The 26,088-nt window shown below is 32.7% G+C and overlaps 2 protein-coding genes across 2 annotated transcripts in view; one reads left to right on the plus strand and one right to left on the minus strand.

Moving 5' to 3' along the window:
- Positions 1–25,819, plus strand: part of LOC148618129 (uncharacterized) — a 35,739-nt gene extending 9,920 nt beyond the window's left edge. The window contains exon 5 of the mRNA XM_088586021.1: positions 25,340–25,819. Within this exon, the coding sequence (XP_088442147.1) occupies positions 25,340–25,452 (113 nt within the window). The 3' untranslated portion in view covers positions 25,453–25,819. The remainder of the gene's footprint in view (positions 1–25,339) is intronic.
- LOC148618130 (uncharacterized) lies at positions 8,022–18,045 on the minus strand. Its single transcript, XM_088586020.1, has 4 exons — positions 17,950–18,045; positions 9,001–9,247; positions 8,703–8,804; positions 8,022–8,320 (listed from the first exon to the last, which is right to left on the minus strand). Exons 2-4 carry the CDS (start codon positions 9,239–9,241, stop codon positions 8,241–8,243), a joined length of 423 nt encoding a protein of 140 aa, XP_088442146.1. The 5' UTR covers positions 9,242–9,247; positions 17,950–18,045; the 3' UTR covers positions 8,022–8,240.
- Positions 25,820–26,088: the final 269 nt, after the last annotated feature.

Raw genomic sequence — 26,088 nt, forward strand, 5'->3', positions numbered from 1 at the left:
ATATACTAGTAATTGAAGATAATTATAAATTATCCATAAAAGCTATCAAATAAAAAGATAACCAGTTGATTATCAAAATAAATTTTATCCTGCCGAGAACGCTTAGAGAATTAACTCGAGCGGGTCCGGGGAACTTGGCACTTGTTGAGTCTTCACATTGATTATATTATTAGCTCACCTGGCCAAATGAGCTTATGCCGTCACTTAACGTACGTCGTCGTTGTTTTCGTGGACAAATTTTCTAAAATCTTCTCCTCTGAAGCTACTAGACCGACAGGATGTAAAGTTGGCATGATTTTTCCTTTTAGTATTGTGCACAAAATGACCGTTGGGATTTATGATCCGCGAAAAAACATGGCTACCGTTCCTAAAAATAGAACATGGGGGTCTAAAGGCATTTTTTGCAAATAACTCAAAAGCCGTTGCCTTTAACAAATTCTAGCATTGTGTAGTATTGTTCAGCATCAAGAGACGGACCTACGCCAACATTTTCAAAACAATTCATCACTTGATGTTGGAGTTACGGCCCTGAAACAGATTTTTGCCATTTTTTATGTGCAACTTTGAAAATTTTCTTCTCTTAAATTCAGAATTCAATGAAAGTTGGCATATTAGTTCCTTCGGGTATCCCACACAATATGACCGTTGGGATTTTTAATCCGTGGAAAAACATGGCCGCCGTTATTAAAAATATAACATAGGGGTCAGAATGCAATTTTTGCAAATAACTCAAAACCGTTGCCTTTAGCAGAATTTTCGCAGGGGTAATATTGTTTAGCATCATAAGACCGAACAATGCTGAAATTTTCGAAACGATTCGTCTACTGATGTAAGAATTACGGCCCCTGAAACAATTCTTTCCACATGTACAACTTTGAAAATCTTCTTTAGAAACATTTAAGATCATTCAATGAAAATAAGCAGATTTGTTCTTTAGTGCATTATGCTTGAAATGACTTGTGAGTTTTAATCCGTGTGGCTGTCTTTACTTAAAAATTATATGTATTTGTAAAACGCATCTTAGTGAATAACTTGTCACTTTTATATCTTTTTTTTTGGCACCAGTTGGTTCATAGAATATCATGGACTTTAGACCCAGGCGTGATAGTTACCCTTGGCCTGATACCAAGGAATTTATACATTTTTTTTCGCGTGGAGTGTTTTAGAAATGGTTCAATCAGCACAAATTGCGACAGAAACTGCAAATGAAATTGAACACTAAAAGCTTCTGAAGTAAATGTCTAAAAACTAATTGTAGAGAACGAGAGAAGGAAGCCCTATTAGATTGCATTCTTTCTAAAACACCCATTGGGTCATATTTAGGAAATAGTAATAAAAATATGGGACCATGTTATGATCGTTTGAAGATTTAACTTGATTGTTAAAAAGTGTATGATTCTATGTAGCAAAAAATCAGTTTCAGAAACTTATACATGCATTCACTTCATAGAGCAAGGGAACTGGTGTGACACCCTTTTGCTCTTGTAGATCATGTGCATGCTTAGGGACAGCTAGATAATGAAATTATCCTACCTCATATACTTCATCATTTGAAGACATGTAAATAAACTTAAATCCCTTTCAGAATACGATCGCCACTTGCAATGGATTGATTTTAATATGAAATTTAGCTGATTTCCTGGGAAGATCAGAAATTTCACAGATTTTTGATAGCTTGAATAAGCCAGACCACTGTATTATAATTTGACAACGAAGAATTTGGTGAAAACTCAACTCCACACATGTTGACTTCTTGGTTTAAAGAAAAACACAGTTAAATCAAGTCTTTTAACAATATATTTTTTTCTCTCTTTTTTTGCTGGAATACGAAGTTATCTAGTTAATAGTCCTTTTCCATATTTACGGAATGCAAGCCATTTTGGCAAGTTTTTCAAAGGGGCGTAACTCACCAACACACGACGACCTGGTTGGCGGTCCCATTGGAGAAAGGAAGAACAGTTTACATTTTTCTATGAAACTAAATATTTTGAAATAAGTTATTTTAAAGTATCCAAGTACCTACTGAAACTCCAATAAATCATAAATTTCTTTAATCTTAAAATTCAAAAATAAGTCAAAGGTGTATGAAGAAGGAATATTCGTATTTACAGACATTTCTGCAAAAGTAATCGATCATAAGAGATATTAATAGTATCAAGTCACAAAAGGTATCTATTTCCATTTTTTATCACCTAAGTTTTCAAAAATATTTCGAATTGGGTATTTGACTATATAATTAGGTTACGAAGTACTGGAGACTAGGAACGAAACAAGAGGCTCCGAGTAGCCTGAATCGCTCACTTGCATAAATTTTTGCCTTTCGTCAATTGAAAGTTTCTTTTCATCTCTTATAGTTTTAAAGATATTGACTAATAAAACATCATTTTTCTCCTTTCAAGGGCAAGTAAGTATCATTTCACCAATGGAAAGTTTCTGTCATTAATTTCAAGATATTGGCTGAAAACTGTAGAAACATCATTTTTCACCTTTCAGTGGCACTACTCTAACAAGGAGTCATCTGACAACTTTGACCCAATGCAGACTTTTGTAAGGCTTATAATGAGGATCATTTCAGCAATTGACAGAATTTGGCTTAACTTACCAATACTGTTTCACTCCTGTGTTCTATTTTAAGTAACAACAGTCATGTTTTTCGTCCGATCAGTTCTATGCGGAACACCCTAAGGAACATTTATACTAAATTTGGTTCTGATTGGTGTAGTAGTTTCAGAGGGAAAGATTTATGAAAGAATTAACATTAAAATTTGAGAAAAAACGTCGAAATAGGGCAATGACTCCAACATGAATAAACAGATTAAAACGAAAATTTGACTAGTGTTAAATCTTATCATGCTGAACACTTTCACTCCGTCAGAAATTAGCTTAAACTAACGGTTTTGGAGATAATATACGAAAAACTTCTGTCTTACCCATATGGTCTATTTTAAGTAATGGCGGCCATGTTTTTCGACGGATCAAAAATTCCCACATCAATTCTATGCAGAAAACCCTAAGGAACTTCCATACCAAGTTTGGTTATGTTTAGTCTTGTAGTTTCAGGGGAGAAGAGTTTCGAAAAAAATGTTTACGACGACGGTCGCCAAGTGATAGCAATAGCTCACATTGCCGATGGTCAGGTGAGCTGGCTTTATTATGCATTTATGGGCACGGAAATTGTGTCAAAGAGATAATATTGACGCGGGAAATGTTTCTAAAAGGCAATATGAAAATAAGCTATTATATATAGTATGTCAATTGCTTATTAAACAATTGAATGGTCTTTCCCTTGAAAGCTTTTTCTTTGTAATACGCCCCCGAAGGGAGCGTTTATGGTTGTATTATCAACTTGTTTCTATATACTTATTGCAAGAAAAAGCATGAATATCCGGTTTGTACTTGCATTTTCAGGAGCTTAAAACAGCATAATGGCAGCTTCATTCGCGTATACTTGTATGTGTGCGATTGAGAGCCAAACCAGTCTCGGAAAATATTTGCTAGTTTCGATAATTAAATACAAATCGAATCATAGCTTTTCCAAGATAGGGTTGGCCGTATAGTCTGCAGTATGGCGCCCAGATGTTTACGAAAATTACGTAATCAATATAACCCATAATTCTCGGGTCATAAAAATTGCGAAACGAAAACGAACCAAAACGAAACGAAAGTAATCGATAAAAGAAAGACTCGAAACGAATCAATTCGATAAAATAAATCAAATCGTAATAAAAACATAATTAAACGATATTAATCGAAACAGAATGAAGCGAAACTAAATTGAATAAAAGAAATATTTAAATTACAAGAACCATAATGTTTATCCGTGCCGGACAATGCGACGCAAAGACATTTCGGACCATGAAAACCAATATTTCCTTATGAATGCCGGACATTTCGGCCAATAGACATATCAGACCATGACAGTAAGTCTAATGCGTTAGGAAAGAGTAATCAAGGGAACCAAGGTTATAGCGGTAATCAAAAGAATGTAATCCAGGGACAAAGACCAGATATGGAAAACAGACATACACAACAAAGAATAATAATTTTATCATTGATAGCATAGCTCAAGGAAGTAGTGCTCTAATGTTCATAACGTGCATTTGGCGAATAGGACATATATCATTGCAAAAATTACCATATTTGAAGGTTATAAATATAATATATCAAATCTGAGAACAGAGCTGACAAAAATCATCAAAGTTGTATTTAATTAATGTTTCTTCGAGAGCGTTAAAAGGTTTCACCATCATCATATTATACACAGTAAGACACTTAGTTTGATACATAAAATGCTATCCTTTACTCTTATGAGGCTGACTTTATAGCTGATCTGATCAGAAAGAAAGAATATCGTTTGGTTAGATCCTTCAATCTCAGTTTCCGCTATATAGATGACGTATTATCTTTAAACAATCCTAATTTCGGGGATTTGATACATCGCATCTACCCAAAAGAACTTGAGATAAAGGATACTACAGACACTGTGAAGTCAGCCTCATATCTTGACCTACACTTAGAAATCGATGGTAAAGGAAAACTATTGACCAAACTTTACGACAAACGTGATGACTTTTCATTCAGAATTGTTAACTTTCCTTTCATCTGTGGCAGCATCCCTTCGGCTCCTGCGTATGGAGTGTTCATATCACAACTCATACGTTATGCCAGAGCTTGCCGAAACTACGCAGACTTTTTGTATCGCGCTAGAACTCTAACAAATAGGCTTCTGGAACAGGGTTATGTTGCTACAAGATTGAAGTCATCACTACAGAAGTTTTATGGTCGTCATCATGAACTCGTGGATCGTTATGGTGTATCCATCAGCACCATGAAAACTGATGTATTCAACGGGTCATAGTTTTCCTTTCCTCGTTTGTCTACCCCTGACTTGACTTTTTATGAGCAACTCGGCGGGTGTTTCTAGAAAAGCAGAGGACGCTTACCCTACCGGTGCACCTGGTCCATGCTCCCAGTTTTTAGTGGAGTCCGAGTTGCTCATTTACTTTTGTTACTTTGTATGTATGATTTTAGTTACTTTATGTTCTTTGTTGTGAATGTCTGTTTTTTCCATATCTGGTCTTTGTCCCTGGATTACGTTCTTTTGATTACCGCTATAACCTTGGTTCCCTTGATTACTCCTCTACAACAGTTTTTTTTTGCACTTGTTGACCTTGTCAAATGCAATTGGCGAGGATTCCATCGTGATTTTTGTAATGTGAAATAAACTTGATGACCTTTCATTTGATATAAAACAACCCTATTTTCTGTGAACTTTAACATTTTGCACTTATTAACCCCAACTGGTTTCTTTTTCTGTATAACAAAATTGATATTAGTGATGTACACGTTATGATCTTTAATTTGATATGCGACAAACTAACTCTATAAAATATTTTAGTTCTTGCACTCATTGACCTTATCCAACTTATTTTTTCGGGACGAAACATCGATATTTCGGTTGTACGCTTTAAGATCTTTCATTCGATATGTTGTTGTTGTTTGTTGTTTGTTTTTGTTATTTTTGTTGTTTTTATTTTGTATGTTTTTATAAAGACTGCTACTGAAAAAGAAATTGGTGTCCAATGATTCATTAGAACGCATACATAGTTGTTTTTCAGGTGCATAAAGCATATTATTTAACTTGATTGAAATGGAAGAAAACGTTAGTTGCGTTTTTCACTCATTGACATTGACAAAATTTTGCTAAACGCAATTTACACTGAAATGTAATATGTTGAAATAAAACAAAGATGTATCTTCTTGAACTTTGCCTCCAAGGTATAAATTGAAATTATTCATTTACTCTCCAAGATAGAACTTGAATTAAGACTCGTATAATTTAGAATTCTTTAATCACAAGGCCGATTATGCCATTCATCAGGATTCTTTAACGGGCTTCTTACAGAAAAAAATTTGTTGTCTAAATGGTGTTGTATGGAAGGAGGGTAGCTGTCAAGCCATCCACTTAAAGTGATTGTTGGGAAAATTTAGTGTGTTGTATTTTGTCCCATCTCAATCAACTGTCGATTTGGGCTAGTTTAAATGACTCTTTTTTTCTTTTGTCCTTATTTGACCTTGCAAACAATATTTTATACTGTGGAAAGCCCCAGAATATTGCATGTTGCAGCAAATAAAACTTGAATATAGGGAAACATTATTGAGGATCTGACGTTGGAAAATTATCAAAATAAAAAAAATCTTTTGTATTCATTGAAAAAAGTTGCTTTGGTGCAATCAGAAATAGTGGGATCGGAAAAAAACATGATAAAGTATTATCATGAATGAGTTGTATCGACTATTCTTTCATAAGGCCATGGGGTGACTTATTAGCTCTTTGTGTACGGTAGCTTGGTTTTCAATGTCACTCTCAGAATAATTGAGACATTTTCTACATAAAACAATATCCAGAGGGCGAAACATTTCTTAATCACAACAGATATAGGACACATTTTCTCCTGTTTTGAAATTATTTGATGTTTATTGTTTTTATATGAAGCAAGAGAATTCCAATTTCTGCGTTTTGAAATTAATTAAATAACATGTTTTGTTTTGTCCTACCCCGTGCGTTTTCGGTTGAATGAACTTTTATTATATGCAGCATTGTAAGGCTAGTTGAACTCAATCACCTTTTTCTATTTGGAAATTTAACTCTACTAATTTTTCAACTATTTTTTTTTAAATGAATAGTAGTTTGCCAAAACGATGTCATTATAACTTTCTGTGTTGAAAGGGGAACAAAATAACGACATAAGAAACAAAAATAAAAACAAAGGCAGAAACTTCAATTTAATCGAGACGGAGCGGTAGCGACGGCGTCCGATATTTGTAGGAGTCTGAAATATAAATTACTCAAACTAGGTATGTCGGAAAAGACGTATTTTTTTCAGTATTTGTTTTACCTTTTAACGAAGACTTAGAACTTAATCGTAAATTTAGCAAACAGATCTTGAATTTGAGACCCGCACTAAGTGATCCAGCACCATGTTCAATACAAAGAACTGACTAATATGGTTCGTTTCATCTGCCCTATTTTATACATTATCATGGCATATGAGAAAGAAAGAATTTTGGTAAGAGATATAAATCTTAGATGTCATTGTGTTAGAAATGAACTCTATATACCACAATATACCGACTAGTAAATGGTGGCGTTTGAAGAACATGGGTACGTGTACATAACTCTGTAAAAAAATCGGTTAAAAGATTGTTACGTCGCACGCTCTTTCAGCATGCTATTGGATAATTCATTAACAGGGAATATAAGCTCTATACACAGGAGCTGACAAATGTAAAATGCAAACTATGAAGTAAACACCCTGTTAGTTAAAGAGTAAGAGTTGACTATTTATTTGCAGTATTGTTCATCACTTATCTTGGCCAAGAAATAAGTCGAAACTCGGTAAATAAGAACTCTTATCCCAGTGAAAACGAAATATCGCAGGACCGACAGACATGTCTGGTAAATTGAGTTCGGTCCTTTAAAAATATTGTTTTTTTTGGCCCTAAATAGAAGTAAAGTTAAAAATATGAGATTCGGTCTGGTAATCTCTAAACCGATTACGCATACACTGTCATCCTGTTTGTTTTTGAAGAAGGGTAGTGTATAGACGCGATGTAGACAATTGTGGAGTTTTAAATGACAAGACGTCACTTTTTTAACGAAAAGGGAGGTTAAGATTTTAAAAAATGGTAGATGAATAAGTAGAAATTATTCATTGAGATGTAGTACACTTAAGGAAAACAGATGGTACGAAATGAATATGTACATTGAATTTAAGGGAAATTAAATATAAATATGATATCTGCATGTTATCTGAAAATTTATTCAATTTGATATGGCAATTTATTAATACCATACCATACCATTACACTTAAACTGTCATATATTTCCTATCTTTTCTCTCTGAGAAAGATAAGCAGTGAAATGATTAAGAATATACAAGTTGGATAAAAAATAAAACATAATTCCGCAAGGCAGATTACAATATAGGTATGTACATCTTGATATAAAATCAACAAGATTTTAAAGATTTCTACGGAATAAACCCGTTATTTAGTGATGCACTCTATATACGCGAAGCAATGTTGATAAGGAATAGCGAACACATAACTTCAAGGAAAAGACAGAAGGTCCATATTTTGTCTTTTTTGCAGCAGCCTTGCACCTAAAAGGCTTTGTAATTCGACCATGTCTACAGTAAACGACATAGTGGCATTCCGTCATCTTGTATTTAACATTATCATTCCTGTATTAATCTTGGGAAATATTTTTGGAAGGAAGCTCTGTACACCAGTGGGTATCTCCATGACAGCTTGCTACCTGAGAGAAAAAAAATGAAATGTATGTCTCATAAATATACAATGACATTACACAGCTTGTACCACTATATAGAAAAAATACACTAGTTGATGTATTCTAGAGTATTTTATTACAGAGTCTTAGTCATCTAACTGAATAAAGTTTGTATCAAGGCTTGCGTTAAGAAGATTCGCATTGAAATTATTGAATTTAAAAAAAAATGTTTTTGGGTTTTCAATCAATTGTCTAAAGTAATCATAGCAAACTGCCAACTGTAAATAAAAAAAAATCTATTAAAGGATGCATTTATCCGGGTCGCCCTTGTTATTTTCATGATCAGTAAAATCGAATTTACTGAAATAAACGGAATGAATCCAAAACAATATTTCTATCGATCTCTCACCTGGTGGTCTTTTCAAACTTGGATATTTCAGTAATGGGTTGCGTAAATAAGGTATGTCGGTGAACCAGGCTGTTCTTTTACCGATTGGGTTCCACGATTCACCTGAGAAAAAAAAACATGCAAGAAATCCGGTACAATCTAATAGCTGATATTGTATTAGAAAGGATGGTATTATGTTCGAAATTTAAAGTTCATGTTCAGCTTTTTTAACAAAAGCGCCCGAAACAAAACGAACTTCAGAGCTTTGTTGTTGTGTTTATCATTCTGTGTAATTAAACAAAACAGAAATGGAACTCACCTGATGTAAAGAAAAATGAATGTGGTCTAAAACCAACGTCTGGTTTAGATTTTGGGACATGATTTGATGACACTGGAGGAGCTATCGGGGGTGGTTTTCTTCTAATAGGTTTTGGAAGTGGATACGTTGCACATCCGGCACCCCAACCCTGACATAGTCCAAATATACCTTGGCGTTTTACAGTCCGGTATGTCTGTATGTATTGTATTTGTATGAATACTATCAGCAGTACAAGTTTCATAATCAGCTGAAAAAGGAAAATCACGTTTAGTTCGTGGAAGAACATGTCCAATCTATGATGTTGATGATGAGAAACGACGTAATCACTTTCGAAGTGATCCTTTAGACTTACTTCAAGGACTAACTTGACGAAAAAAATGCTAATACATGTATTGATGTCTGAACTAGAATAAGTCAAGGTGTCAAATACAATGGCAATTAAAATAATGAACTAAATAAGGACCCTCACTTTCAATAACAACATCACAACAGCACTCGGATCATAAATACCAACGACTATTTCTGTGGAACTTGTTAGAAAAGATGTTTCAGTGAGAACTGCTGAAGATATTTGGAAAAAACATAAATCTCCACTGAAACACTAAATATTGGTCAAACTTGTTTGAATAAAAAAAAAAAGAAAAACAACGTATGTATCAAAATTAACAGATACAGAAGTGCAATTTTGATCATTCAATCTGAAACATAAAATTGAAAATTACCATCGTATTTTATGTAAGAATTTTAAGCTGACAGATAAAAACTATTCCCCCCTTTTTTTTGGGGGGGGGGTGTAAAATAAAAACAGATTCCCATGAAATGATGAGAATCGTTTTTCTTCTGCTTACAAAAACGTAACCGAGACATTTTTTAATGTATTGCAATACAGATAGATAAGTTCAATATGATCTGATTACAAAAGATTTGAAGTGCTCTTAGTTAACTTTTTAGGGCCCGTTTAGCACAAGAAGCAACCTCAATCGTACATGTATATGTGATGTGTTGTTGCCTTTTGATTCTAGTAATGGAGATACAAATATAGGACAAAAACTGTATTGGGTCGAAACTTTGTTGGTTTATTTCTTAAGCCTTGCATCAAATAAGATGCATTTTTAATTAATAAACATTTGTTTTACTTAAAAAAAAGTGTGTTTCTTTTAATTTTAGTTATCTCTAACTCATTTCTTCCATTTTATTTCAGTGAAATCTAGAACTTTTTTATTGCAGCTTTAAAATTATGCCATTAAGTCTAATTACAATGTACGAGAATTTTGTTACTCCTTTTATTGTTTAAGGCAAACTTCAGACAAGGCATTCCCTATTTTCACATTTATAACAGCATAATAATTAAGTCGTCCCGAAAGCGGAAATTTTACGATGTCGGAAAGTAACCGTGTTTTGACTTAGGACATATGTCTTTCCTTTCTCTATTGTTTTAGTGAGTTAACTTCCGGTGCATTCGGAAAACCTAGTTAAATCTTAATTTGTTGATGGCATGTGCATTATTTGTATTTAATGGTAGCAGTATTACAAATATAACATTAGTTTAGCTGAATTTTATCGTGAAATAACTTAATAGTGACCAGAAAACATAAATAGTTACATTAAATGGCTGTAATGACAATAATGGTAAAACTATCTAGAATCCAAAGACGAAACCAAAGACAAATAAACAAACACACAGAAATTTAACAAACACAGCAATGAACAGATACCAAACCCGAAAAAGAAACAGTAAAAAAACAAACAAACAATCAAATCACTTGAAACGCAAATAGAACACAACAAAGCATACATACAGAACAAACTAAAATCAAATATACACATACAAACTTGTAAAAACGCCGTAAGAAATACTAGTATAAAAAAGAAAATAATATCTCCATTTACTTTTTTATGTCATTCCTAATTCTGATGGACGTTTATTGCTGCTCAATCTTATTTTATGGATTCCTGATGAAAAGGTTAGTAACCGTAGTAAAAAGTTACGTGGAATTCAGGAAAAGTGGGAGTTGCTTTCATGATAAATGGTTAATTCCATGTACCCGCATAGAAGTCAGTTCCATATCTTTCAACATGACACTTATTTCATTTACTGCTCTTTACTGCAGAACTGTTTTGAATTGAAAAAAGTTCTAATCAAACGAAATTATAACAAATTTAATAGCTTGAATCTTTTACAATGAATGTAATCAGGAAGCCATTTATTAAACTGTATTATTCCATATCAATCTTGGATTGTAGAACTGAAAAATATTGTTTAACTGTACGTGTTTGCCACAGAGTTAGTGGATTATCTTACGATGTTAGCGGATTTTCTGATTTGATATTGTCAATGGAAATTCTACTGTAGCTAAGCCGTAGCACGCAAGAGGAAATATAAATTCTGATTTAAACTGAAGTGCAGCAGAGTACAGCAACCAAATCTGTATTAATAGAACTAATAGATCAATTAAATCGCAAAAATGTTACAAAATCTCGAACTAACGTGCTACAAAAATGTTACAAAATCTCGAACTAACGTGCTACAAAAGTGTCACAAAATTTCGAACTAACGTGCTACAAAAATGTTACAAAATCTCGAACTAACGTGTTACAACAATGTTACAAAATCTCGAACTAACGTGCTACAAAAATGTTACAAAATCTCGAACTAACGTGCTACAAAAGTGTTAGATAGGTCGAACGTAGCCGGAACTTAAATGCTGAAAAAGTGTAAATAGCTCAAATCAACGAGCCCCTACAGTTTTCAGAATAAAGAAATTAAGAAAACTCTCTCTTAACATAGACAAGTAAACATGGTATATGTTAAGATGTAAGAAGCCGGTTGCATCATTACTTGCATATTAATTCCTACAGTCAGTACTGAAACTTGACGCTCGCAGTACATTTTATCTGAACCTGTTAATATGTTTTATATGTGGTTAAGGCATTCCGATTCTGCTTACACATTTTTAAAATTATTTTACAGCATTTTTGTATTGCACAAGGATAAGATATATTTTTCAAGATATGTATTGCATATCTATACACCAAATAATTATTTTACTGTATGAAATACAACATATGATTCAGTGACACAGATCTTACTTGCCCGTTACCTTTTTGCATTAGTATCCATGGGAATAACATTTGATTTGATGAAACTAGTGAAATTTAAATCCGTAGATTAATTATTTTACGAATTTGCCATAAGGGACTAACGAGCTATGCCGAGTGTCGTGTTTCAAAAATAACCATATGCATTTCACAAATTGTCCAAACTTATGAAAGTGTGGACAGTGGAATCAATATCTTTTTGCTGTTTATCTTTAAGATGTTAAAATATTGTCAAGTGAGATATTTAAAGCTAGAAATGCTGATTTGCGGGTCATCCAGGACATGAAATATTATTGCAAAATTGCAATATGTAGTTAATAAAAAACATGATTTAAAAGATATCATATTTGCTTAATATCTACTACAAAAAAATTATATCTTTCTTTTTTCTGTTTGATTACTTACATTGGGGCTAATTATATTTACATGTATTCAAAAAGTGTAATCTGTTTTGTAAATAATATACAATTTAACAAAGTTAAGTGATTTTACTGATTATATTTTCACTGTGAAGACGAGAGTTCTTTCAAGATTGGGATTGTAGAAATTATCTAAAATTTGACGGTCAAAACTTTTTGTACCCATATAGTTAAAAAAAAAAAAACATACATACAAGGAAATGACTTGTGAAAACATTAATTAGCATTATTTCATAAATTTAATTTCCGCATGTGGAATTTAGATACTTTGGAGCTATTTGAAGACTGGTATTTCTTATGTGGCTTGCTGTACTTGGTAAAGTACCCAAAATCATGACTTTGTGAGAATTTGTGTTTGAATTTATAGATATTAATGCCGTAAACGGATGCATACAAGTTATCATAGTATACACAAAATTTGATTACAATCGAGAAGAAGTGTGTAAAATATTCCTCGCTTTGGGAACTTTTGACAATTTGTTAAGTTTTTTTTTTTATTTGAAACTTGTGAAGAAAATTAAAATCCTGCATTCGACATACGTAGCTGAAACGTGTTAATATTGTAAAGTACGGATATAAGATAAAAGCTTCTGTGAAATACTTCATTCATCTTTTAACTGCTTCAGGCGAATTTAGTCTTGTCGTGAAGTAACCGTTTAATTTTTACTATATATTAATATGATGGTAGACATCGGGTTGCCCACATAACTCATAATATCCCATTATCTTGTTAGTAAGTTACTCATTCATTGCTAAAGTAAGTTATGTTTTAATGATTTTTGGAATATCTGAACTTACCATTAAGGTTTACTTCAGCAAACATTGGTATGATGTGATCAAACTCATGAAATGTTCTGAAATGTCACTCTATATTAATCAGGCAGTGTTTGAAACATGGTATTAAAAAAAACCCCACCGTTGTAAGTGTTATTTGCATATTTTCCTTATCAGAATCAGAAAAAAAATTATACCATTTTGATAAATTGTGCTGTAATTTCATTTAAATGCAATGAAAATGAATATTTCCAGGGAAGATTACTCTGTCAAAAATATCATTTTAAACATATTCTGAACAGATCCTGTGATGCGGGAATCAAATCGTGATATTTTCAAATAAAGAAATGGTGAAATGTATTTTGTTTTGACATACATGTTTCTGATTTCTTCCATTTTGCCCGATTCTTTCAGAGACTTGTACTAAGTGTATAATCAGCGCCAGTGATCCAGTGATATAACATGATTTAGTAATCTTGTTCGGCTGCCCCTTAGATGTTAATTTGAATATTGCCTGTCCTTTTAAATTTGTGTATGTCCAGGGTTAATTGTCGATATGTTGTTCATCTGTTGTCAGTGTAATGTTTAGTAGCAAAATCGTAAATGTGAACGATAAAGTGCATATCACTTAAAAAAAGTTTTATGTAGCTAGGTGACCTTTACTAAATGGTTGTATTTAGATATGTCCCTTTATAAATAAAAGAAAACCAGTAAATAATAATCAGCTGCTAGATACCCTCAATTAGGAGTTTGCAAGTTATACTTTCGATAGCCATATACTTCGCTTAAGCGTCACGATTTTTCTGTAATTTGTTCTCTTGAATTTATATCTGTCGAGTCTGATTCTTAATAAGATGACAGTCGTCCTTCTGTGGCTAATATTGACATTTGTTCTTCATTTATATTTAGTTAATTGGAAATTAGCACTTACTGGATATGTAACAGTTTCTTTCTGGCTTCTTTTATTGTAAATGAGAAATCATAATGATCTTTAGTACTATTCCGATATTATTCTAAGATTTAGTTATTTTGAAGATGGCCAATAACAGAATATTAGTTTATTGTTTTACATTGTATTACAAATGTACAGTGCAATGATAGTTAGTTTTTTTTCTGGCTATTTTGACAAAGAATACATATTGAACATACTTAGAATAGATGTTCTGATTAAGAATGTTCTGTAGTAACATAATCTACATTCAGAGACTTAGTACTTCTCTGTCAAAGAATGGGGCAAAATATGTAACGTGCACATGAAGAAAAAAACGCAGAGATTTTATTGCATTACCACAGTATTTATACCTCATAACCTCCAGAAAAAAAATCACCAAAGTGTTTGTAAAGGGTGCCATTTTAAGACTTTGAAAGGCCAAATTTAGTTGAAATGCACTATGGAAAAATGGCGGGAGAATTATTCTATATTTCCTCTCTCCTTTATAAGCAGACTAGCAATATCTACGTCACAGATGCTTTAGGATAAATTTTAGTAGTATTTTGGTAGTTTTTTTTATAGATGCATTAAATATATTTTTTGAAAAAAAGACCAAATTGAGAAAAATGATGTGCCACCAATTGCATAATTATCACAAAAAATGATATTTAATTACTAAACGAACTAAAGCAAACAAGACTCCTTTGTTTTTAAAATAAGAAGATGAGTTTAAATGAGTAAAAGCTCGTTGATACTAGTAACATAATGGTATTATATTGATTTATTGCCTCCGACATATTTATTTCTGATCTATTGACTAAATTTTAGCGTAAATTCGGATTAATGTTCAGTACTTAAACTTGTGTCGCACAAGGCAATAATATGTCTGAACGTCGTGTGTTTTTTGGTGGTCCGTTCCATTTAAGGTTAACTTGTTGGCGTATTTGAGAATCGACTCTCAGATATCTTTAACCTTGCATACCTCGTAGTTTCAAATGTGCTGTCTCTTTTTTGTTTGTTTTTGTAAGTTTCAACAAAATTGAATTGATTATCTGTTGAATTTATTTAACTGAAATATAGTTTTGAAACATTTAGTCTTATTTATCGTAAACTGTGCATATTTATAACGAACACATCAAAGATGTATACCTCACTTTTTGGGTGATTGGAACGCAAAAAAAAGGATTAGGAAAAATTCTTGAATGTTAAAATTTAATTTGTATGTACGGTTTGTAAATAAAAAAAACTATTATATCTGTATTTTTGATTTCTGAAGCTTTGCGGATATATTTCTTGAATTATTTTCATTTCCGTTTAGAGATATTACCTTATGCTATTACAGCATGGAGTGTTTTCTCGGTCTTTAGACCTTTACCTAAAATGTCAATAATTCGAAATTTTGTGAAGGTGATTTACTACTTACTTAAAACTATGCGTGATTTTAGGTAAATATAAAAATCAAATATTTTGAGTATAAGGTCAATGAGTTTTAATAAATTCTCAGAGCACAGGTATCATTGGTTACAACTAGACTTATTGAAATTTCAAATTACATACAATTCAGCAACGTTTTTACGCTTAAACGCTCTAGGTAAATAATTTGGTATTCATTAATTGGCTTGTCTGAGAGCCTTTAACTTTTCCTTTATAATGTGGGTCATTCAAGTTATGATTTGTTTATGCTGAACTATAGATACAAACAAACGCATTTTGTATTGTAGTTTAAGAACTTCCCTATTTCGAGTTTTTTTATTATTACAGCTTCAAGTGAAGTATAGTTTGGAATAACGTAAACCTTGCAATAGTTCCTGTATTACAAAAAAGAGAAAGAAACAAAAAACAAAACAAAACAAAACCAAAAAACCAAAAAAAAACTTCGTGTTTTGAGACCAAAAAATACAGATTTAATAGAATTTATTTTGTGGTATTTTGAAGAATAACACTGCTCCATTGACTTGTTGTTGATTATGTAATGAAACCACTGATTTGATATTGGAAATGGTAAAGTATGATGAACGATTAACGTACATATGATCAAAATTACTATTACGAGTACATTCATTGGTTATGATATAATCTTGAACTATATAATCGAAAAGTGTTATAATTAGATATTAGTAAAGCATTGGGTGAATAGTTTGTATCAATACCTTGTGTAGCAAATATATGACAAGAGTGCCTAGAGAGAACGGCACGGGAATTATAATTAGATTACTGAATTGTAACATTACAACGAGAGGGAAGTTTTTAGTCGTCAACATAAACGGAAGCGCCAATCTACATGTACATCCCTCCGAAAGTTGACTATAATATCTATTAAACAACCAAGTTGTTTAGTAACACAAATAATAAACAAAAGGAAAAAAGCAAATGATACCAATAAACTGTTAATTCAGAAATTATTGCGAAAAAGCAACAGTCTCAAAGTCGCAATATTGAAATCTCGCATATGAAATTTTTACATGAGTTGATGCAGAAAAATACTCACAACCGCTTAAATAGCAATAACGATATCGCAATTATTAATGACATGCAATAATTTCTGAATTAAGGGAAAATGTCATAAAATGTCATGAAGTGAATCAGTTTAACACAGTGTTTCATACTTTTGATCACTTGTGTTTTCGCACAATTTTTACTGTTTTTTTTTAAATACATGTTTGATCCAACATTATATGGTCCTGTTAACACATTGTATTGAATTATGTTTATTCATTTTAAATAATGCTTTACGTATAATAAAAATGGAAAATTATATATGTATTATAAATAGAACTGCCGACCATGGACAAGTAGTGTATTTAAATGTTTATATGTTTACGTAATGAGTTGTGAGTGTTATGTACAATTTCTGGGGAAAAATGCTTGGGGAATGCTTTGGTCCTTATGAGATGACTGTTGTGCCTTTGAAATATTCCCGATTTACGGTTGTCATACCTCCACTCAACGATTTGTTTTTATAGATGAGGTATACGTTGTAAGCGATTTTTTTTTTCGCTATCCGATATCAGCTGTTTGTACGAATTGGAGTACATCTAGCAAGACAACGCGACGACAACGCGTGCGACTTCATGCTTTGTCTACCATTTCTTTCGGCTTTAGCATTTTTTTTCGCATATAAACTTAGAAAGAATGTAATATCTTAAATACGCCTTATCGAACTCAATAAATATGTAGCTAAGTCATTAACACACCTGTCCGACTTTCCGTCCATTACACAGTATAATCGTTCTCGGGCCTACGTTGGAAAAAAATATCAAAGGATGCCAGCATGAATGTTTTGGGAACTAATGATTTTCGGTCGGTTAATAGTATATTTACACTTGCTGCAACGTTTAGAGGTTTTGAAGCGACGAAAGCCGTACAGAAAGTGAGAGAACTTTTTGAAATATATTCCTTTATTTGTGAAATATTTCCATGCGTTGTCCAATTTTGTTTTACAATGGAAAACGGCTTTTGCAGAATCATTTTTCTTTAGAAATCAAGTAATAGAACGTTTCAGGATAATTTTCCTAATACACGTCCATTATCAAAACTTTTTAAATTCAGCATTCAAATTGTACTAATTTCTTAAATACTGATCACACGTAATGAATATTATTATTATTATTATTATTATTATTAAAGTTGTCTACACTAATGACGATATTTATAATAATAAAACTTCGAAGTTAGTTTGTCTAGAAAATTGAAGGATACTTACATATAACTTCGGTGAAAACTTACCTTTTGATTTTGAGTGTATTATGAACTCCAAGTAAAGTGACTTCAACAGAGATGAAAAATCATTACGCATCTTTATAGTATCTGATCTTGTGTAGGCAGAGGCTGTCAATACCATGTTCTTAATTATGCTTTAATTATTATTTCTAGTTTTAATTGTATTTATTGTAGTTGATATACAAACAAGCTGATTGGCGACAGTTTATGAGTGGGGAGTACAATTGTAATGGATCATATTTATCACATTGAATTTATAATTTTGCTTTTTTTAAGGTGTAAAGTGTGTAATTGTACGTACACATTTTTATGTTTGAAGATGTATTTAATATAGAGTCGCTTTAACTAAGAAAAAAAGCGAGGTAAAAAGGGACATAAAGATCACTTTTCCATTCTTTCCTTTCAGCTTGGTTTTTAGCGAAATTTTTAAATGCTTTGTTGAATGTGATCTCGACTGTATAATACAAAAAAGTAGTATTAGTTATTTTGATTTTGGTGCGCATTTATATTACGTTGTTTTTCTCGTTATTTAACATTTTCTCAATCACTGTCGGCCCATTACATTTTTATGAGTATAACATCTGAAATGCATTTGAATTTATAGGTCTTTTTTTATTCTTATTTTCATCCCGGTGGGGTTGTTCTCTCTTTGACATACACACCATATATCGTTATATCTTTTAAGTGATCATAATCTGGTGAATAGATGAATGTATTTTTTTAGCTCACCTGGCTGAAGGTCATGTGAGCTATTGCCATCACTTGGCGTCCGTCGTCGTCGTTAGCAATTTTTCAAAACTCTTCTCCTCGGAAACTACTTGTCCAATTGGAACAAAACTTGGAATGAATGTTTCTTGGGGAATCCTGCATAGAATTGATGTGAGGATTTTCGATCCGTCGAAAAGCATGGCCGCCGTTACTAAAAATAGAACATAGGGGCCAGACAGTAGTTTTTCGCATATATCTCCAAAACGGTTGGGTTTAGCCAAATTCTGAAAAGAGTATAAGTGTTCAGCATGATGAGATTTATCTGCGGTCAAATTTTCATGTTAATCTATGAAGCCATGTTGGGAGTTATTGCCCTATTTCAAAGTTTTTTGCTGTTTTTAATGTTATTTATTTCAAAAATATTCTCCTCTGACACTACTTTACCAATTGGAACCAAACTCGGTATAAGCGTTTCTTAGGGTATCCTTCATAGAATCGAAGTGGGGTTTTTTGATCCGTCGAAAAACGTGGCCACTGTTACTAAAAATAGAACATAGGGGTCAGACAGTAGTTTTTCGCATATATCTCCAAAACCGTTAGGTTTAGCCACTTTCAATAGCTGAAATGATCCTTATTTCTAGGACTACAAAAGTCTTTAGGCATAAAATTTGTCAGACGCTTTCTTATAAGAGTTATTGCCCTTGACAGGGGAAAATGCCAGGTTTTTTCTTACAGTTTTCAGCCAATGTCTTGAAAACTGTGATAGATTTAGACTTTCATTTACTGAAATGATCCTTATGATAAGTCCTATCAAAGTTTTCTTCAGTCAAAATTGTTGGACAACTTCTTGTTTAATTTATTGCCCTTAAAAGGCAAAATTCAACCAGGTGAGCGATTCAGGCTCCTGGGAGCCTCTTGTTACTTTAAAGTCTGCTTATGCATTTTGCTACATTTTGCGTTAATAGGCTTTGTAACACGTGAGAAGAATATCACTATACTAACTCTCCTGAGAACTTAATAATATTTTTGTTTTGTATGTCTGTCCGTCCATCACGTCTTGACTTTGGTTCGTTTTATCTTCTGAGCAATTCATTTAGGTTGATATGAAATCTTGCACAGTTATTAGAATCCTTTGTAGATGCTGATATTTCTGATTTCCACAATCAAAGTACGAACGTAGACTTACAAGAAAATTTGAGGAGACAAAAGTTTCCAATAGGTTTCCAAAAAGACAGAAGAATACATATTGTTTTTTTTTTTTTTTTTTTAAATTAATATTAACATAATATGTCTTTCTCCTATCCACTTGTGTGCAATGAATATCAGAAACAATGATCAATTTTTAGTTATGCAACATAAAAGTTATTGCAACCGATTTCTTAAATGTTGGATTGGAACGAAATCACATACAGTTAATTAGTAAAATGCCTCAAGTTTAAGATACTTAAGCCCTAGAACGGCAAAGAAAATTTAGCAGGTGGACGACTCAGGCTCCTTGGAGCCTCTGGTTTTCTTCAGAATCATGAAGCATTCCAATGGCGAAGAAGAGTTTGTTTTGTTTATTTTGAAATTGATCGTCACGTAATAAATTATTAATTAGACATTAGACGTAAGTGTTTGATATAATAGAAACATGCCTTAAAAGTATCGATAAGTGACACCGATTTTTCCGGATATTATTTGTTTACGATGTGTTTACACCTTTTCTGCCTTTCAATGTGTTCCTTCTCTTAACAAACGCATGTACTGCAGAAAAATGTACGAAATTATAATTCAAGTTGTAACGTGGCTTAGTTACCGTAAATATTCAATTGGTAAAAATGCAAATATTTGAAATCTAAAATGAGAAGAAAAGGTAGGTCCAAAGGGCGATGTGAGCTTGTGCCATTATCGGTTTTTGTTAAGGTTCGTATTGCTGGTGCTTTAAACTTTTTCATGTGACGTCTTGTTTCCTTGTCTTCAGTTTTTTTTGTGTATTCAATTTAATTTGGTTCGCTGCATTGTGTATGTAGATGGTCTTTGTATCGTGTGTTGACGTTGAGGCAATGTTTTGGGATTTTGACCTATTTAAATCATCCCACTGCTGACGCTTCTGTAGTTTTGCCCATATTTGGTGTCCGCCGTCGTCGTCGTCCATTTCTGATAACAATTCTTTTCAGGAATGGCTTATTTTAAGGAAAGTTAACAAATGTTCCTTTATGAAACCTGCAGAAGACGTGCATTTGTTCCTTGAAGAACATTGGTGCAATGTCTGTTAATAGGGGTAATGGCATTTATATATATAACAAAAATCTCCAAAACCGTTAGGTTTAACCAAATTTTGACATGGGTAAAAGTGTTGAATAGATCTATCCCGGGTCAAAATTTGGTTTTGATATGTTAAGCCATATTGGAGTTTGCCCGTTTTCAACGCTTTTTTTTCTCCCTATTTTTAATGTTTATTTCTTTAAAAAATCTTTTCCTCTGAAACTACTTGATTAATCAGAACAAAACTTGGTATACGTGTTCCCTAGGGTGGTCTGCATAGAAATAATTTGAAGATTCTTGATCCGTCGAAAAACATGACCACCGTTAGTAAAAATAGAACATAGGGATCAGACAGATGTTTTTTTTTTGTTTTGCATATATCTCAAAATTTGTTAGATTGAGCCAAATTATGATATAGGTTAAGTGTTCTGCATGATGAGATCAATCCCTAGTCATAGAGTAATCAAGGGAACCAAGATTCTAGCGGAAATCAAAAGAGTGTAATCCAGGGACAAAGACCGAACATGGAAAACAGATAAACACAACAAAGAACATAAAGTAACTAAAACTAAAATAATGCATACAAAGTAACAAAAGTATATGAGCAACTTGGACTTCACTAAAAATGGGAACATGGACCAGGTGCACCGGTAGGGTAAGCGTCCTCTGCTTTTCTAGAAACACCCGTAACGATCCACGAGTTCATGATGACGAGCGTAAAATTTCTGTAGTAATGACTTCAATCTTGTAGCAACATAACCCTGTTCCAGAAGCCTAATTGTAAGAAGTCTAGCGCGATACAAAAAGTCTGCGTAGTTATGGCAAGCTCTGGCATAACATAAGTTGTGATATGAAAACTCCATACGCAGGTGCTGAAGGGATGTTGCCACTGAAAAAATTACGTAAAGTTTAGTCAATAGTTTTCCTTTACCATCGATCTCTAAGTGTAGATCAAGATATGAGGCTGACTTTACAGTGTCTGTAGTATCCTTTATCTCAAGTTCTTGTGGGTAGATGCGATGTATCAAATCCCTGATACTGGGATGTATTCGTTTATATCTGTTAAGCCATGTCGGATTTAATGCCCTTTTTTGCAACGTTTTTTCCCTGTTTTAATGTTATTTCTTTAAAACATATTCTCCTCTGACATTACTTGACCAATTAGAACCCAAGTTGGTATGGATGTTTCTTATGGTGTTTTGTATAGAACTAACGTGGGGCTTTTTGGTCCGTGGAAAAACATGTCCGCCGTTTCTAAAAATAGAACATAAGGGTGAGACAAATGTTTTTCGCATATTTATCAAAAATCATTAGGTTAGGCCGAAATCTATCAGTTGTCGAAATGATCCTCATTATAAGACCTACTAAAGTAGGTCTTATAATGCATTCGTTCGAAGTTGTCAGATGGCTCCTTGGCGTTTGAAAAGTGAAAATTGTGTTTGTTGTTACAGGTTTCTGCCAATATTTTGAAAACTATGATAGATAGAAAGAAACTTTCAATTGCTGAAATGATCCTTATGGTAAGACCTACAAAGGTTTGCGGTGATCAAAGTTGACTCCTTGTTAGATTTATTGCCATTGAAAAACGAAAAATGATGTTAATAGAAGTTTTCAGCCAACACCTTGAAGACTATAATAGATAAAGAGAAACTTTCTATTGATAAAATGATCCTTATGATAAGCCTTACTAAAGTCTTCGTTGTGTTAAAATTGGCGGACAATTCCTTGTTGAAGTTATTGCCCTTGAAAGCAAAAAAAAATAAAATAAAAAGTAATAATCATGGGAGGGATTCAGGCTCCTTGGAGCCTCTTGTTTAATCCACATTTTCAGTTATTGTGTGTTTGTTTTGGTAATTATTGCCCCGTGATTGTTAATTAAGTTGTCTCTGAGTAATGTAATAAACCTCAAATGCATCAGAGTTAGGAGTATGTTAAGGGAGACATAGCTTACTACTGAAGGGATTTTATTAGTCTTGTTATATATATAGTTTATAGACAACTCGTCAATATGTGATTTGAAGATCATCACAAACTCATGATTCCTTAAAAGCTACTGACTAACAAACATTTGGTAGCGTTATTTTTGGATATTTTTTTCACGTCAATTCACGACTAGTTTTCGATCTAAAAATCAGGCGTGATTAAGTTTCACGGTATTATTTGACTATATTATATTGACGTTAAAAATCTTGAGGACTTTTAATCCATATTAAATCAGACACCGCCAATGGTAGAGGTGCTTCAATGGCAGAAAGAAAAACACCAAATAAACGATGGTTTTCGGTCTACATATATATATATATATATGTATATGTAACAATAGTCTTTTCTGCTTTCATCAAGAAAGCCTACGTACATTTCATATTTCAATCAACCAAGATATGACAACGATAACTCTTTCTTTATAATTTATAATCTTAATCTCAAAAATATAATCATAGACTGGTTACGTGATCTGTAAATGTTTTTGAATGAGAAAACGTGAACCACCTCCTGTCAAATTTTCATTAAGACTGCTACTTACGGTATGAATGAACAGCAGAAAGGTCAAAACAGTGCTTCAAACTAATATTTGTCACTGGATCCTCAATTCCTCTGATGAATGTTGTAAAAGCTAAACATTTGAAGTGTTCTCGCTAGATCGTTACATCTGGGAGAATCTAGACTATTTATTTCCTGGCATTGGGTCTCGTGCTTGAATTCATATAATAAATTTAGACTACATATTCTGTTGGGACATCATTTAAAATGTGGGGGGGGGTACTTTTAACTATCCCAGGGACATTTATTTAAAGGAAGAAAGGTCTTTTACTCTGATATTAGAAACTTGTTCATGACTTTGAAATAACGGCAAAATCACGTTTTTTTTTCAGAAAATTTGGTTTTAGAACAATTGAATATGTAGTGGTGATAGCAGACTGTATCATTGCGCTGAAGGTTGTTTAGTTTTATTTCTGACCTTCTTTCTATACGACATGTTCTGTGAAGCCATGGTTGTGGCTTACTTCTTCTGGTGAAAGGATTGCATGGAAAAAAGTATAGCCCTAACTAAATGTGTGGTTTTTTTCACAGAACGCGTTATAAAAGTAGGAATTTAATTTCAAAATTATTATTTATTTCTTTGTCTACTAAAAACTTAAAAAAACTCTTCTAATTGATAATGATTTATTGTATATTTCGTAATTTCTACGTGAAGTGGAATTTTAAAGATTTTGTTTTTGGTTCAATAGTGAAGAATGTATTCTAAATTATTTTACACCATGGTAATTCGACAATGACCGATAAATTACATAAAATCGAAATAATGATATATTTAATAATTATTTGTTTTGAACGTTTTATTTATTACTCTGAATACCAGTAACATAATATTTGCCTTCCGATAATTCAATTTTTATTATTTGTTATTCTCTATTCAAGATAGTAATCATATTTGTCGTCACACACCGCATATTGACGGAATAGTGGTCAGTGTTTTTGACTGTTACCCAGTTTCCGACCCTTGTATTGGCGGTTTTTCGATAGTTGCATCATTAACTTCATTCATAAATAGTCAATTGTCATGTGTTGTGTTAGAGTACTGTGCTTCCGTAAAGAATCGGGATCGAAAGTTCAGAAAGGGTAACGTTCTCGATTACTGATTAGAAAGCTTTTTGTTTTTTTAAATGTTAGTTTCGTTGTTGGGGAAAATTTTGAATTAGTTATTCTTAAGGTTCATCATTACCTTTCGACAAATGTGGCCTCAATTTCACTCACTAATTACCTTCTGACTACAGACAAAACTCTGTATTCAGAAGAATTTTACGACATAGCATCCCGTAGATATTAGAATGTTGAATTCATTTTATGTAAAATTATATCAAAAACTGGCCGACTTTTGCTGGAGAGAGAGAGAGAGAGAGAGAGAGAGAGAGAGAGAGAGAGAGCAAAAACGAACTAACTCTGGATTATGTTCTGAGCATTAAATATAAACTCTATACACATTGACATGCTGGTCAATAGAAGGACAATAGCCACCTACACACGTAAGGTGATTTAAACTGTGTAAATGAGTGGACCGTATCAAGTGATTCTCAGGTGTTTCTTTATTTTTGTACTCTCTGTAGAATTGAAAAAAAAAATAACCCTGCAAAGGTCAGGTCAGTCTTGGATTTAATTTTACATAAACTCGTTGTGTTTTTTTCATATCTATGGGATGCTATGCATTAAAATATTACTAGATACATAGGTTTGTCAGTAGTCAGAGGGAAAATTGTGAAATTAGGGCCATATTTGTCGAAAGGTAATGATGAACCTTAATTACACTTTTCTCTGTGAATTTGAATAATGGTTTTGACTTAATTATGAAAAACACAATTATTGATACCAAACATATAGAATAAGCACAAACACAACAATCAAGTCGGTGTAAATATTCTTTATTGATTTTAATATTTTTCAGGTAAATATGTAGGCAATCGTCCAATAAAACTCAGGAAAAGTAACTGGAAGGACCGAAATATAGACATCGTGCGACGGAAAGAGAAGGAAAAGAAACGTCTCGGGCTGCGGTAATAAATAGTAAAGTAACAAGTGAATTGTTGTATTGATTAGGACTGATTATTATACTGGAGAAGATTTTGTTGGATGTACTTTTTGCCCTGTTGGGAATGAGAAATAAGCGAAAACCTGGGCTTCAAATTTAAAGGTTCTTTGAAGAAATATAAGATGATATGTTTTACTATATCCAGATTTAGTATGGTGGTTCAATTTATCATAATCTTTAAACGTTGCATTGATGATAGAGCAATCAGTATGTTGCTTCATATGAATGAATTTCATTTTCTTTGAACTGCAGTTTAACTTTATGTATTTCAAATCATGATGAAAACATCCACAGCTGTATGTGTTTTTATCAATAAATTACTAAACCTAAAAAAAACTTACATGAGGATGGATTCCTTCCTTTTTACTCGTTTTTTTCTCTATATTACAAGACAAGACACGACACAGTGGTAGTTCCTAGAATAGTAGAGGTACTTACTCTACAAATTTTCTCATGTTTATATTTGATGTTTCTCGTTTCTGTATTGTAAACTCCTTTGTACGTTAGCATTGATTGAATATTTTTATCATATACTTGGTACTCAATCCAGCTGTTTTGAATATCGTATCTGATAAAACAATGGCTATTTTATTTGAATGAGGCAT

This window comes from Perna viridis, chromosome 5 (genome assembly GCF_037379345.1).
Source record: "Perna viridis isolate PV_CMFRI_1.1 ecotype Kerala chromosome 5, ASM3737934v1, whole genome shotgun sequence".
NCBI lineage: Eukaryota > Metazoa > Mollusca > Bivalvia > Mytilida > Mytilidae > Perna > Perna viridis.

Bases quoted from the DNA above. Each gene is read 5' to 3' on its own strand.
- LOC148618130 (XM_088586020.1), bottom strand. From the start codon at position 9,241: ATGAAACTTGTACTGCTGATAGTATTCATACAAATACAATACATACAG. The intron at 8,805-9,000 runs GTGAGTTCCATT...TTTTTTTCTCAG, and splicing joins TTCATTTTTCTTTACATCAG to GTGAATCGTGGAACCCAATC. The intron at 8,321-8,702 runs GTGAGAGATCGA...TTTTTCTCTCAG, and splicing joins AAGTTTGAAAAGACCACCAG to GTAGCAAGCTGTCATGGAGA.